Source organism: Equus przewalskii, chromosome 2 (genome assembly GCF_037783145.1).
Source record: "Equus przewalskii isolate Varuska chromosome 2, EquPr2, whole genome shotgun sequence".
Classification (NCBI taxonomy): domain Eukaryota; kingdom Metazoa; phylum Chordata; class Mammalia; order Perissodactyla; family Equidae; genus Equus; species Equus przewalskii.
The window spans coordinates 12549443-12564005 of record NC_091832.1 but is presented as its reverse complement, the minus strand read 5'-3'; the positions used below and the strand labels follow the sequence as shown (position 1 = coordinate 12564005).

At 41.0% G+C, this 14563-nt stretch overlaps 3 protein-coding genes across 21 annotated transcripts in view; 1 reads left to right on the top strand and 2 right to left on the bottom strand.

Annotated features, from left to right (window-relative positions):
• GPBP1L1 (GC-rich promoter binding protein 1 like 1) overlaps nt 1–6188 on the bottom strand; it is a 53155-nt gene extending 46967 nt beyond the window's left edge. The window contains exon 1 of one of the 10 annotated variants that reach the window (XM_070609777.1): nt 5798–6188. The gene's annotated coding sequence lies outside the window, so the exon portion shown is untranslated. Of the gene's footprint in view, nt 1–3360; nt 5126–5797 lie in introns of those variants that run through there. The other 9 variants (XM_070609782.1, XM_070609779.1, XM_070609775.1 and 6 more) reach the window with 9 other exon arrangements.
• Nucleotides 6000–11349, top strand: TMEM69 (transmembrane protein 69). 4 transcript variants are annotated; one of them, XM_008521544.2, is made up of 3 exons: nt 6000–6103; nt 7633–7769; nt 8960–11349. In XM_008521544.2, the coding sequence occupies exons 2-3, from the start codon at nt 7728–7730 to the stop codon at nt 9671–9673; spliced, it is 756 nt and encodes a 251-aa protein (XP_008519766.1). In that variant the 5' UTR covers nt 6000–6103; nt 7633–7727; the 3' UTR covers nt 9674–11349. The 4 variants fall into 4 exon arrangements, with proteins under 4 accessions (XP_008519766.1, XP_008519767.1, XP_070465889.1 ...); XM_008521545.2 differs by having other exon boundaries at nt 6002–6103; nt 7649–7769; XM_070609788.1 differs by having other exon boundaries at nt 6003–6103; nt 7709–7769.
• Nucleotides 11350–11968: 619 nt separating this feature from the next.
• IPP (intracisternal A particle-promoted polypeptide) overlaps nt 11969–14563 on the bottom strand; it is a 39625-nt gene continuing 37030 nt past the window's right edge. For all 7 annotated transcript variants that reach the window (XM_070609768.1, XM_070609770.1, XM_070609773.1 and 4 more), the window contains one exon: nt 11969–13990. In XM_070609768.1, the coding sequence (XP_070465869.1) occupies nt 13766–13990 (225 nt within the window). In that variant the 3' untranslated portion in view covers nt 11969–13765. The remainder of the gene's footprint in view (nt 13991–14563) is intronic.

The window sequence follows — 14563 nt, the reverse complement described above, 5'->3', positions numbered from 1 at the left end:
CTCCCCCTAGCAAACTCAAATCTTAATCTATGCTTCTATATCCAACTACCAAGTTATAGGAAATCAGGAAAATCTAGAATGTGGGAAACTCTACAGGACAAATGACTGGTTTCTTCAACAAAGGGCAAGGAAAAAAAACATACAAAGAAGCTTGAAAGACTATCAGTCAATTACAGTGTGTGGACCTAGATCCTGATTCAAATAAACTAGAAAAAGTCAACAGTCAAGTACTATCCAAGAAAACAAAATCCAAAAATCAAAGAATTCCACTTGCAACAATCTGTTTACATTTTACCGAATTTCACTCGACAGGTAAAAGAATGTCTATTAAAGACAATTTCATACAGTTTATTTAACAACTATGAAGTAATTACTATAGTCAGGCATTATTTAAAAAACTCTACAAATATTTCATTTATTTACCACAATAACCCTATGAAAAGGTACCATTATCCCAATTTAACAAAGAAAGAAACAGGCATAGGAAACTCACCTAAAACTCCCCCAAGGTCACAAAGCTGTAAATGGCAATGCTGAGATTCAAACCCAGTCCATAAAGTTGGTGCTCTAAATTACTATACATGACTTCTCTCTACATGACGTGGTGGTAGAAATCAAGCTTTAGAAGCAGAGAAAACTGCCTGAATTCCCATCTCTCATTACGTTATACAAATTACTTAACTTCTTGGAACTTTTGTACGCTCACTTGTAGAAGGGTTAATATCATCCATTTTAAACAAGTCTGTTAAGGAATAATGAGATTATATATATTGGACCCCATTACAGCCCCTAGCTTACAAAGCCCACAATAAATGCTTCCCACTACCCTCCCCACCATACTTAGTAAGACTAATTAAAAAGTAGAGCTAATAATTCATAAACACATAGCAGGTACACTGGAATAGCTCCACCTTTTAACTAACTTTTCAATATACTTATAAACTTCAAGGACAGCAATAATTCAGAAGAGAATTTTTTATATATAATGAAATTTAAACTTACAACCAGCAGAAACAAGAATCTGTAATCTAAATTTAAAGTATAGCCAAACTTAAATGAATTTGATTTTTCTGAAAACAAAATTTATTCCACAAAAACAGACCTACTGCTCATAAAAGTGTACCAAAACTTTGTTGATGCTCCTGATTCTCTAGCCTGACATCTGGTTAATACAAGGCAAAGTAGTTTTATCACAGAGAAGGAAGGTAAACTAATGAGTATGTTAAAAATGAACTCCTTTAAGAAAGACAGCTTTCTATGTTGTTATCCTGTGAATATTTTTACGCTTATCTGTTAAACTACTAAGTTCTTTGGTGGCAGGACTGTTTTATGGTCATCTGGGCATTCCTACCCCTGGCACACTGAAACTAGCACCATAGTAGCCTCTAGCATCTCTTAAAATTTGCCCAATAGATCTATTAAAGGCTGATTATTTGCTTTAGTCAAGGAAAATAACTATTAGATTCCTTTAAATGTCTGCCTAGTATATTTGAAATCACCTATAAAAATTCAATTTACATAACACTTGCAATATTTTATCTCATTAGTTAAGATACACCTGTAGACAAAGAAGTTCAGCTCCTCTTACTAAATCATTTTTCAAATTTGATTGTAGGCAGTTTTGTTTTGGGCAGACTTCAGCGGGAAATAAAAATCAGAATCTGATTTAGAAATAACTTGGGCAGCTAGGTCTCAGCACAACCACATATTAAATTACAGACAATAGCAATAACTATATTACTCGTGAGGAGGTATGCACCGCCTAGATTCCCCCCACCACCCGCTACCATCCATCTGAAAAACCATTAATACAAACACCAAAATTTCCCTTTTTCATGAACTACTTTTTTAGTTGGGATCCTTTAAAATTTTTTGTGCCTCTCATCTTTCCAATAGTCTTATTTCCATGGTTAAAGGCAGCAGCCATAATGGTTAAGCATAATGACTTAGAAACAGACTGCTACGGTGTGAATACAGACTCTGCTACTTACTAGCTGGATGAGTCACTGGACTTATTTGCTCAATTAAAAAGTGGGACTAAAACAATATCTACCTCACACAAATTAATAAATATAAAGCACTTCGAGCAACAGTCCATGGCACATTAGAGTTATCACTATTATTAAGTGCATACAATTAAGCATAAAACAAAGATATGCAATCTGCTGAAGTATGATTCAGAATTGTGCATTTTTCTCTTTAACTGAGCATTTAAAAATGAATAAGCAAAAACGTGTCCCAGATTTCTCATCATTCCAAACTTACTAAAATGGTTCCATGTGCCCCTTTCAGCCAAGCTTTTAAACAGCCGCTAATGAAAAATCCAGTAAGCCGAATTCATTCAAAATAAATGGCTTCCTAACATTGCCCCACAAAATTTCAAGAGCTCTGAAATCAAGTGAATGAGAGTTTATATCAATACATACAAACCGTTTTGACTACCCCGAAAAAAAAATTAGAGTTAAGTTCTCACCTAGGTTTACGGGTCGAGTAGGCAACAACGGCAAAACACAAAGCAACTGACATATAATTTTTAACCTTAAATGCTTTTCTGGTACAAACCACCAAAATAATTTAAGAACAACAAAAAAAATCCTAGTAGAACTGACAAAAATGAACTTTTGTGCTGAAAGAATGTCGGAAGGTAAATTGAAACTGACTCCCTAAGAAAGACGACTCTTTATTTTACTATTAATCCCAAAGTTCTCATTCACAATTAGCATTTTATTATTTTATCTTTTAGACAGCCTGCAACTTGAAACTCAAGCACCTTTCCAAACACCGAAGTTCACTGTTTTTGATTTCCATTCTATGCCTTTTGTTTTCAGCTAAACTTCTGGATCTAATGGTTAAAAAAAAAAAAGCAAACAAAAAGACAGGCTTTTGTTTGAAAGGGCACAACAATCAAGAACCCGGCATCTAACTTTGTTTTCACTTGTCGTCTTCCAATTCTCTAATAAATGTCCCAAACTTAACAGTACTCTAGTTCCCCTTCAAGTATTACACATAAAATAAAAGACCTTACAAAAGGCCAGCAGTTCAAATTACAAATCTAAGTCTACCGAAGACTACCAATCAACTACTTTTGGATGGGATTTACAAAGGAACGTGACTTCTGTTACTAAACTAAAACACGAACGAGCATTAACTCCGTTTTTCCCCCGGTAAGTAATAAATACCAAAGTTAGGAACAAGTACTTCAACAAATATGACAAAGCAACCTCAGAGCACAAAGTTGGCTAATAAAATTAACACCACAGCACAATTTCAAAACCATAAGCAACTATAAAAACAAAAAACAAAAAAACCGCACCCACTCTTATGTAAACTTTTGGAGTAAGCAAACTTCTTTAGCCTCACCTTTGTTTTCACCTACCAAGGACTCTTCAAGATGAGACGCCAATTCCAAGAAGGCCAAAAGATCAAACGATTCAGTTGTTGTCCCCGCAGGAGAAACAACTAAACATTTAAGACATGTTAACGTATTTAAGTTACCGAAGCGCACGGCACTTCCCCAAGCTACAGCCATTTTAGATTCAGCCTTTCCTTTGAATTTCACGGCGGTGGGGAGAAGTAGGTTTAAAACAGAAAAAAAAAATCCTCGTTGAAACACTTCAAGATCCACCAGCTTTTTTTTCGGGGGAGAGGGGGTCGATAGGTGCTAGACAATCTAAATCAACGAAGACCCCTCGCTACCAAGGAGAACAGCAACGCTGGGGGGGGGGGGTTACAGCTCCTCTTTTCCCCTCAAGACACTCCAAATTAGACTTAAACACGATTTTTTCCTCCTTAGATTTTCCTTCATTGGAAAACAAAAGCCCTTGGCTCCAATTTAAGAAGGAAAGCACAAGAAGCCCGTAAACCGAGACATTCACCCACCAAGCCGGAACGCCTGGAGAGGAGCCAGAGAGCCGCAGGTGAGCGTTCGCCCGAAGACCAAAGTTGAAGTCGCGGCGCTCCGGCCGAGCCGCGGCGACGCTCCAGTGTAAAGCTCCCCAGCGGGGGGAGGTGCCCCGGCCGAACCACACGACCGAGGGCTCCGCTCCCCGCCCCCGGGCCGCCCCACACCCAACCACCTGTGTGAGAGCCTCCTTTAACTTGTCTCAGCAGCCGGCCGGTTAAGGCACCGGGCGGAGCCCTGCTCCGGGAGGACTCAAGATCCCCTACTGCCCAGTTGTGCGGGACTCCCACTCACCTGGCAGCGACGGGGTTCCAGCTAGGGACCAGACGCGGCGTCGGAGGGCGCGTCCCCAGCTTCCTGATCCGGCAAGAGGTGGAGGGCCCACAACCATAACAAAGCTCTTCCCAAAATGGCTGCCCGGCCCACACGGCCCAGGAGGGGCAGAAAGGGTGGAGGGGGAGGAGCGACGACAGCCCCGCCCTCCTCCAATCCGACCCCGCCTCACATACGCCCACCACTCGCACCGCCCACAGGGGCGCACGCGCACGCGCACGAGCCACGTTCGGGTGACCCTGCTGGCGCCTCGCGCCGTCAACGCTCGGCCGCGCGAACGGCGGTTATTCCCTGCCCCGCCCCCAGCTCCTTTCACCGCGGCTCGGGGCGGCGCGCTGTCACCCCCGCCCCTCTGCAGAGGTGAATACTCTGCCTTTCCTCGCGCCGCCTCAGGGGCGGAGACCAACTGAGTTTGGTACTCCCCTTCTAATCCCCCTGCCCAACACGAGGGCCTGAGCGCGTGTAAATGAGTGGGTGTGTATATATGTACATACATGTACCCGTTTTTCCCCGCCCCTTCGTTCTTCACCCTCCCACACCCACCTTTGGGCAAGCACGCGTCCCCAAACTACCTCTACAAGTACTAGCAAAGCGGTTTCGTAGGAGCTTATGTTCCGATGCCTTCCCACCTTCCGCTCCTTCCTTCCTTCACGCGCGCGTGTCGTTAAGACTCCAGCCCCCAGCCGGCTACACGGCCGGGCTCTGGAGTCTTGAGCGGCTGGCGCGACGCGCTTCCCGCTGGGAGTGGTAGTTCCGCCCGACGGCTGGCGTCACGCCCCCGGCCCAGCGCAGGGCGGATTTCTGGTCCGAGCCTGCCCCTGTGCCAAGGCGGAGAAGCTGTTTCTCCGACTCAAAGTCTCATTGGGTATCGCACGACGGGAAGGAGCGGCGCTGCCATGACAGACGAAAAAGGAAATAAAAATGAAAGGCTATCGCGACTAGAAGAATTCGCTGTGAACCCATCCTGCACGGGAAGCTAAGCCATAGGATGGCTGGGAACCAGAAAGCTAGACTACCTAGAATCTGGGGAACGGAGAAACTGGCCGGCGTGGGCCCCTTAAGCTCCCCTATTAGTTGTCTTCGGGAAGGACGCCCAAATTGCCTGGTGCTGTTTCCTTTCATAGAATGAAATGGAGGCCCAGAGAAAGGAAGGGACTTGCCCAAGGTCACACAGACAACAAATAAAAGTTAAGGCGAGAGGAATGGGAGGAATGATCTAACTTCTCGGATCACCACCAAGCCCAGGGCTCCTATCACTACACCTTTCGTGGGAGTGCAAATACTCCCCCTTGTGCTCTTTATTTCTCAATGAAGGTTTCCAGGTCCTAGCAAAGAGAATGGAAGTACAAACGGGTTTTATTTCCCCTATAAATAAGATTAGTAGTTCAGGACCCTAATGCTACGTGAGATGTGCCCCGTTGAACCTAGATACCCTGTTGTTTTGCAAAGTAAAAGATGAGTTCCAGAGATGGCCAGCAATTTAGCCAAGTCACACTTGGCCTAGACTCCAAATCTCTCCTACCTTCCTCCACCGCCATTACTGTTTCAGTAGTTTCACCCTACCTTCCCAAACTCTCCGAGGCCGATTCTGCTGGCTCAGAAACCTGGAATAGAGAGACAAGGACCGTTCTGGTACCCCACAGACTTCACAAGCCGTCTTCCACCAGAATTAAGATTTTAAACGAATGGCCCAAGACGGAAAGCCGGGCGTCGGAACCAGTTAGCACTGGTCAAGTCCCCACCCGGACTCATTTTTGTCGGTGCTCAGGAAGTGGGGGGCTGTCTAACCGCACTTGCCGGAAGTGCCTTTCATGAGCACCTGGCTGTTCACGCAGCTCATCTTTTCATCTGCTGGCGCGACGCTGGCAAGTAAGTAGCAGGGCTGCTGTCACAAGTGCTGGTTGGGGAGGGGGATCCAAGGGTTGGGAGTAGATAGAAGTCTTGGGCACTGCCTGGCAGCTTCCCGAGGATCTTTGCGTCCAAACTCCGCCTTCTTTTCTCAGAGGTCGGCTTTGAGGCTTGCAGTTCGAACTCTGTCCTTTGGGGCAGTGGAAATATTGAGCGTTTTCACCTAAGTTGAGCGGATTGACCCTTGGGTCTTTGTCCTTGATTACCTCACTAGTTGCCGTCCCCGGGCTTTACGCTATCATTGTTTTTTGCTTTAATACTCGTGAGTTGGAAAGCACGTGTCACGAGGCATAGGCTACTCCTAAGGTGGAGGGAGCGTTGAGATTTTAAGTGGAGTGGTCTGGAAAGCCCTTACACAAGCAATTTTGAGCAAAAGTCAGTGTGTGGGCCCGGCAGATATGTGTGTCTGGGAGTCCGGAAGTGGATGTGGGTGTCATCTAAGATCTACTCAAAGGCCCAGAATAACTTAATTCCTATTTGTTTCCTTATGTATAGAATAAAGACACTGACTGGTATACAGATTTCTTGAACCAGCCCTAAGATCTGTGATCAAGAATTTAGTTCAATATTTTTTTTAATTAAGCAGCAACTGTGGGTTTTGGATTTTTTTAGACACCTTTCTCCTGGTCAAGAGTAGGACTCATGCAAGACAGATCTGGAGTCACATTCTCACTCAGTCACTTACTGGCTGCTTACATTAGACAGGGTTCTTAACCATTCCCTCCTGTGTAAGGTGGGAATAATAGCTAAGATTTTTTGAGTGCTTACTTTGTGTCAGGGACAGTTGTCAGCTCTTTACATTAATTAACTCAATTTTTATGACGACCCTATGTGGTTATTATAATCCTTATTCCAAAAATGAGTGAACTGCACCATAGCAAGTTTAAATAGCTTGTGCAAAGTCACGTAGTAAATAAGTAGTGGAGCCAGGATTCCAACCCAGATTGTGTGACTCCAAAGTATGCACTCTTAACAGGCTACACTCTCTTATCACCAGCTGATGAGGTTATTGTGAGTATTAAATAAGTTAATGCATATAAAACACATAGTTGCAGTGCCTGGTTTACAGGTAAATTGTATTGATTGCTACCATTAGTATTTTGAGCTGTAAACTCCTAAGCTCCAAAATAGATAGCTAAGGGGAAAAAAGAGAACAGAGAACCTATGACCTTCAGTTTTAAAGATGAGAATACTGGCACTTCAAGCAAGCAATTTACCGAAGGTCACACAGCTGGGAAATGAGGTATTCGTAAAATCCAGATCTTCTGTCTTGGTGCACTAATCTTTCTATTACACCAACAAGCAAAAGCTAAATGAACGGTTCAGAGAAGAAAAGGATCTATTTACTTAATGTGTTACTGATTTTTTGAAAACATTAATGATTGTTTTCAAAGGAAACTGTGTTATATGGAAGAAATTTTGCTGAGTTACTACTTTAAAAAAATTATGTATAAAATGAAGAAAATTAAGTGACATCTTGTACACAGCAGCATGCTTCTGATTCAGACCCCCCACTTAGCTGTAAAACTACATTAATCAGAACTGTCTGGCATCTTCCTGAGCAAGACTTTCAACTGGGCCCAGTATGCTTCACTTCATCAAGAAGTTTTCTCAAGCATCTTCAAAGGTTGGTTTATTCAGCAAATATTTGAGCACTACCTGCCTCGCTTTGCTGGGGCAATAGCAGTGAAAAAGAAGACAAAGATCCTTATTCTCTTATATTCAGATAAGGAGAGGAAGAGGTGGGTAAAATAAAAATAAGTAAAATATTTAATATGTCAAGTGGTAAGTGCTGTGGAGAACTATAAAGCAGGGAAGGAAAGCAGAGAGTGTCAACAATAGATTTAGAATTGCAGTTATAAACAGGGTGGTCAGAAATGAGGGAAGGGGCCATGGAGGTAGCTCAGGGAAGACCATTCTAGACAAATGGGAAAAAAGGCCTCAAGGTGGAATCATTCCTACCATTTTGAGGAATCACCAAGATTCTTAAATAACTGTTTCATTTTTTCTTTCATCCAACACTTTTTGAGTTACTGTTGATCTGTTCACTAGTTGAAGTCTGGAATCTGCTCACTAAAGCACAGAATCAGCAGGAAAGGTTATTACTTTGACCATGTACCATGAAAGGCACTGGAGATTTTTTTTTTAAGGCAAAGAAAAAAATATGGTCCTGGCTCTTGAGTCTGCTGAGACAGACAAGTAAACACACAATTTAATTCATTGTGAGAATTATGATGGGAGTGTGCATAGGGTACTTACTTATAGGAGCATTAAATCAGATTGGCGAAAGCTTCAAGCTGAATTTGGAAAGATAAGACGAGTTCCCTAGGTAGAAAAGTAATAAGCTAGAGTTCTAGGCAGACATGTGGAAAGGCACAGAGCTATGAAAAGTGTGCATTGTCTACAAAGCTAAACTGGAAGGTAGATTGCTTTTCTATACATAAAATAGCATTCCCACAGTAATTAGTGCTGCTGCTTTTGCAATTTATAAATAAAAAAGTTTAGCATGCCAAATACGAAAGACTTAGTCTTTACTTGTTCCTCTTTCAGATTTTTCTCTCACAGGGTAAGATTAGTGGTAGGCAGAAACATCACTGGGTTCTATTCAGTAGTTTCCTTTGCATGTTGTATAGCTGTTTAGTAGTCTTAGCCTGTGATATTTTCACCCTGTAGTCAGTTCAACCTTTCTGTAAAGTTCCATATGCCAACAGAAAGATATGGTTTGTTTTTATGTTGTTTCAAATTGGGATTAACTAAGACATTTGGTGATTTTTTTTTTAAATCTGTTTTTTCCTTCTGGTTCTATTTTCTCTATAGATGCTGAAGCACCCCTTCACAGTCGGACTAGGTGCCAGCAGGAGAATAGATACGTTTTCTCTCAAGACATGTCTCCAGCAGAACTTTTCCCCTTTGTTTCCAAGGACTTGGCTTTTCCCAACATTTCCAGTGTGTATGAGCAAGACACAATACTATCATACTTCCCCGTGCAGCTTTAAGAAGAAGCAGAAGCAAGCAGTAGTTCCAGCCAGGTCCCCGAGCACCATGACTTACCTGCCTGACAGCCCAAAGCCAGCATTATATATAACTCTGGCAGGACTAATCCCCTTCATTGCTCCACCACTGGTCATGGTGACGACAAAGACTTATATCCCCTTATTAGCTTTTACTCAGATGGCTTATGGAGCCAGTTTCCTGTCTTTCTTGGGAGGGATCAGGTGGGGTTTTGCTCTGCCAGAAGGTAGTCCAGCCAAACCAGACTTCCTCAATTTAGCTAACAGTACAGCTCCTGTTTTGTTTTCATGGTTTGCCTTCCTTATTTCAGAAAGACTCAGTGAAGCTATAGTCACAGTAATAATAGGTTTGGGGATAGCATTACACTTTGAACTTTTTCTCTTGCCACATTATCCCAGTTGGTTCAAAGCCCTGAGGATAGTAGTCACTTCAGTGGCTTTTTTGTCATTTTTAATCACTTTACTAGTTAAAGATATTTATCCAGAGAAAGGACCCAAGAGACCAGGTCAAGCAGAATAAATATAAAACTATGAGGATGATGTTAGCATGCTGGCTACAAGCCTTGTAAGGTTGTGTTTTGACATCACCTTTCTGTACTTCTCCTATTTGGCTCTTTTTTCCCACCAATGGTAATTTATTCTTCACAGATTATTTTTCATTTCTAGAAATCTTTGTTTCATAGGAATTACTTAAGCAACAGCTTGAAAACCCATAATAAGTCCTTTTCATGTAATATTAGGTTACAGTTCTCATTCAGTCTTTTTATGAATTATGCAGTCATTCACTTAAACAGTTCAGTGTTTTAATTGTTTTGAAAAATGCAAAATGATTTTTAAAAAGATGAAAAATCCCTTTTGCTAGAGCCTTGTGATCACTGGAAAAAAACACACACGATTCTCCCACTTCAAGAGGAAAGGTTCGTATCCATGAGTGTCTAAAAATAATAGGTGGTTCCAGTGTGGAGTTTTCATTGCAGTTGCCTCTGGGCATTGCATTTCCAAGCTCATTTTACCTGGTATCACCTAGTTATATGAGCTGAAAGATCTGTGGCTCTAAAGTCAGTAGGGAGTGTCACAAGGAGAAGCCATGTTCAAAGAAAAGCTGGATATATTTTCCAGTTTTTATCAGGATATTTGGCAGAGTATTGATGCAACTTATCTCCTAATCATGAAACATAACACCAGCTGGTCAAAAATAGTTAAAAGAATAAAGCCACTAGTACATATAAATTAGGAAAAGTCAAGCTGGAGCCACCTTGATGTTGTAAAGAGCAGGGCCATCTAGTTTTACATGTTGACTCAGAGAAGCCTTTTACAATCTTTTTTTTTTTTTAAAAGATTGGCACCTGAGCTAACATCTGTTGCCAATGTTTTTTTTCCCCAAGCCCCCCAGCACGTAGTTGTATATTCTAGTTGTGGGTCCTTCTGGTTGTGCTATGTGGGACGCTGCCTCTGCATGGCCTGATGAGCGGTGCCATGTCCGCACCCAGGATCAGAACCAGCGAAACCCTGGGCCACCGAAGCCAAGTGTGCGAACTCAACCACTCTGCCACAGGGCTGGCCCCAGAGAAGCTTTTTTAAAATGGCAAAAGCAACACCCTGGATTCTAACTTGAAAAGCTAGTCTCTTGGGAGTCTTAGTCTCATAAAAAAGGAAAAACATTTTAAATGGTGTAAGAATATAAATCAGGAAATGGTATCACCTGGTATGTGTTATTTTTGCATAATATACGTATTCAAATATTAGTTAAGTTAAATTTCATAAGTAAATTATATACATGTGATTTCTACTCTAGTGATTCTTGCTGTGAAGAGATCAGGATCTAGAGTGGTAACATGTTTATTTTCTTACACACTTGTTATGGGTTGAATTACATGTTGAAGTCCTAATCCTCAATACCTCAGAATGTGTCCATATTTGGAGATAGGGTCTTTATAGAAGTAATAAGGTTAAAATGAGGTCATAACAGTAGGCTGTAATGTAATATTACCAGTGTTTTTATAACAAGGGAAAATTTAGAGACAAACACATACAGGGAGAACGGCATGTGAATGTGAAGATTGCCATCTACATGCCAAGGAGAGAAGCCTGGAACAGAGCCCTCCATCTTAGCCCTCACAAGGAACCAACTCTACCAACACCTTGATTTCAGACTTCCAGCCTCCAAAACTGAGACAATAAATTCTGTTGTTTAAATTTCTGTGGTAATTTGTTACAGCAGCCCTAGCAAACAAATACACTATCGAGCTAGACCTTGTTCTGATCATTGAGAACCTTACCAGTTAAAGCCCATGGCTGCAACCGCCACACGATCCTTTATTAATGTAGAGAATAGTTTATGACGCCTGATAGTGAAGGAAAGAAAGCTCATACTCTTCAGATGATCTTTCACAGATTCTACTCATTAAGTGTTCCGGCAAGGAAACTCACTTTTCTTCTCCTAAACTGCATGAAGACTATACAAACTTAAAACTTTTCTCTGATCTCAACTAAATTCATTATCTTTCAGAATAGGGGCAAGTCATATTTTTAGGCTAATTGCCCAATTTCACTAAGCAAATATAGGTGAATGCATTTTGCACGTGAATTTGCAGCGTATGATTCTTTAAGTACATTGGACAGGATATTTAGAAACATACTGAATTGTCGAATATTTTGGAGGAAGAGCATGTTAACAGTTGCTCAGAAAACAGAAATTAAATATAACACTAAATGTGCAAGTCCATAACGTTAAAACACTAAAAAACATGGGCAATCCTAGTACAGTTTGGTAATTCAGCAACACTACTAATAAACTAAAGTAATACAAGGAAAATCAAAAATCGAGATACTTTATTAGTACATTCTTTTTAAAACAATCTGTCATTACTTAGGAAATAATAAGCATATTTACAATTACCTATTTTCAGGGATTGTCTGCATCTATTAAGCGCAAACACTGATTGTCTTGACATTACATTTCTGCCACAGCATACAAAATGCCTCCCTTCACAGTGCCATTTTAGGTTGGGACCACGTAATAATGGTGCCAATTATATAATGGCTTCAATTATAGGAGCATTTTATAAAGCTCTTTTGAACCAGAATGCAGATTCTCTGTAACTAGAAATATTAAAGGCACATGAGTTAGAGCTTAAATAATCTACAAATCATCTTGATACTTCATTCCTTGACATTTTACAGATACCAACCAGGCATCTGTGACCCTTCAGACTCAGGATGCCCCAAAGAAACGGACACAGAGCTTTCTGTCTGTAGTACCTAAGCTTTTCTTAATACATGCATATGGTTAAGTTATGAAAGAAAGTATCCTTGTGGGCCAATCCAAATATTTTGGATATGAGTGCAACCTGAGTCTAATGCTTACCAAAGGTTTTCTATCTAAATAAGCTGCTGATGCCTGTAACAGTATGTTGAAGGACTTTAGTAAAGAAGAGAGGAAATCAGGGATATACAAATCAAATCCTGGAATCAGCAGGGAAACCTAAATGTATGAAAGACCTTTAATAGACATGGCTCCAACTGAGTAGTAGAAATAACAGAAGTGATGATCATGTACATGGAGAAACTTCCTCTCAGAAGCAGACAGAGAACAATTCTTTAGAATGCTTCTCAGGGGGAAAAGAGAAGTTTTGGATCAGAGGTCTTTCAACTTAGACTTATGAGTCAGTGTCTATAAAAAGTTTCACAGGTACCTACAATTCCACCTTCTCCAAACCAGGCAGTAGCTTTGTAGAAAGCTCATACTTCGGCTTGCCCAAGTACAAGTAGGCTTCTCAAAGCTTGATAATCTAATACAATGCTCTCTTCCCAAAGCCAAACATATTTTTGGTGACTTTAGAAAATAGGGAAGAAATTTACTAGGCACATACCACCTGCTGGGCTCTATCACCCATTACATCATCCTATTGCAATAAAGGACTATCTCTAAAAACCTCCTATAAATTGCTCATTTGCATTCTCAGCATGAAGACAGAAAACATAAGTGAGCAAAAGCTTTTTTAATGCTGTTATCACCAGGTGAAAACTTATCTATCTAAATAAATTGCTGGATATTTCCCACATGTCCCTCCCAGTATATATGCTGCCAATAAAAAGTTTGGGGCTAGTGAACACTCCTGGCCATCAAAAGTAGGAAGTTGTTTCATTGGCTTTTCTCTGTAGGTTAAACTATGGCTACAGAAAATTGTGCTCTGGATTGAATCATGAATGTACAGATATCTTTAAAGTGTCTCACTGATAGTCTTTTATCACATAAGGGTCATGTTACAGCTTGAATTGCACTGGAGAAGCATTTAGAGGGGCTATTGCCAAGAAGCTTCTAGCAAATCATTTTTACAAATAGGACTCTACCCCTAACTGGAGTAGAGCATAAACAGCATTTCTGTCGGTAGAGTTGGCAAATTTTTGTGAGCTCTTCATTGATTTAGGATATATACCATATCCTTTCTTACTTAAATTCTTAGAAGAATCATTCTTTCGTTATTTATCTACCAAAACATGGAAAATTCAATAGAATCAGAGGGTCCTGTCACCAAATACATATGTGATTTGCAAAAGGTCAGATTCTGTATTTTGAAAATGTTTCTTGTGCTCTCTTATGCTTTACATTTCATAATACAGCAACACCTCCTTCACAACGACTGGTGATCATGTTACCGATTTCTGTCCATGTATCTGAATGAGGGTTATAAACTTCAACTGAGTCCAAGGTACCTGGGGCCAAGAAATCATGGCTGGAAGATCGACCTCCAGAAACATACAGAAGTCCATTGACTGCCACAACACACATGCCTGCTCTGGGCACTTTCATTGAGGCAACTTCAACCCACTTTTCCTGGGTAAGAGAAAAAAAAAAGTGTCATAAAATGATAATAGAGAAAACTGCTGAGAAATCAAATACTCTGGTTCTTTTTGCACATTTAAATTCCAAACTTACAATTCAATTTGCCATAAAGTATGTAGAACCTTTTTTTTTGGTGGGGGGCGAGAGGGGGGTGGGGGTGAGGAAGATTGGCCCTGAGCCAACATCTGTGCCAATCTTCCTCTTTTTGTATGTGGGATGCCTCCACAATGTGGCTTGATGAGCGGTGTGTAGGTCGGCGCCTGGGATCTGAGCCCATGAACCCTGGGCCACCAAAGCATAGCATGCAAACTTAACCACCACGCCACTGGGCCAGCCCCAATATAGAATATTTGTAAATGAACTTTTGAGTAGGTATAGACAAAGCAGTGAATTTAGAAGAAAATAACTGAAAAACATGTCTGTGATTAATTATAAATTATGATCAGGAGATAATCTAGAAATTCTATATAGGCAGGCATGCTGAGAAACTAGTTCTATGGTATGCAAGTAGGTAATACAACCATGCGTGCGCGAGCATACACCACACACACATATATACAACAC

Excerpts from the sequence above, each read along its gene's own strand:
- TMEM69 (XM_008521544.2), top strand. The coding sequence starts at position 7,728 with ATGCTTCACTTCATCAAGAAGTTTTCTCAAGCATCTTCAAAG. Across the intron at positions 7,770-8,959 it reads TTTCTCAAGCATCTTCAAAG|ATGCTGAAGCACCCCTTCAC; the intron begins GTTGGTTTATTC and ends TTTTCTCTATAG.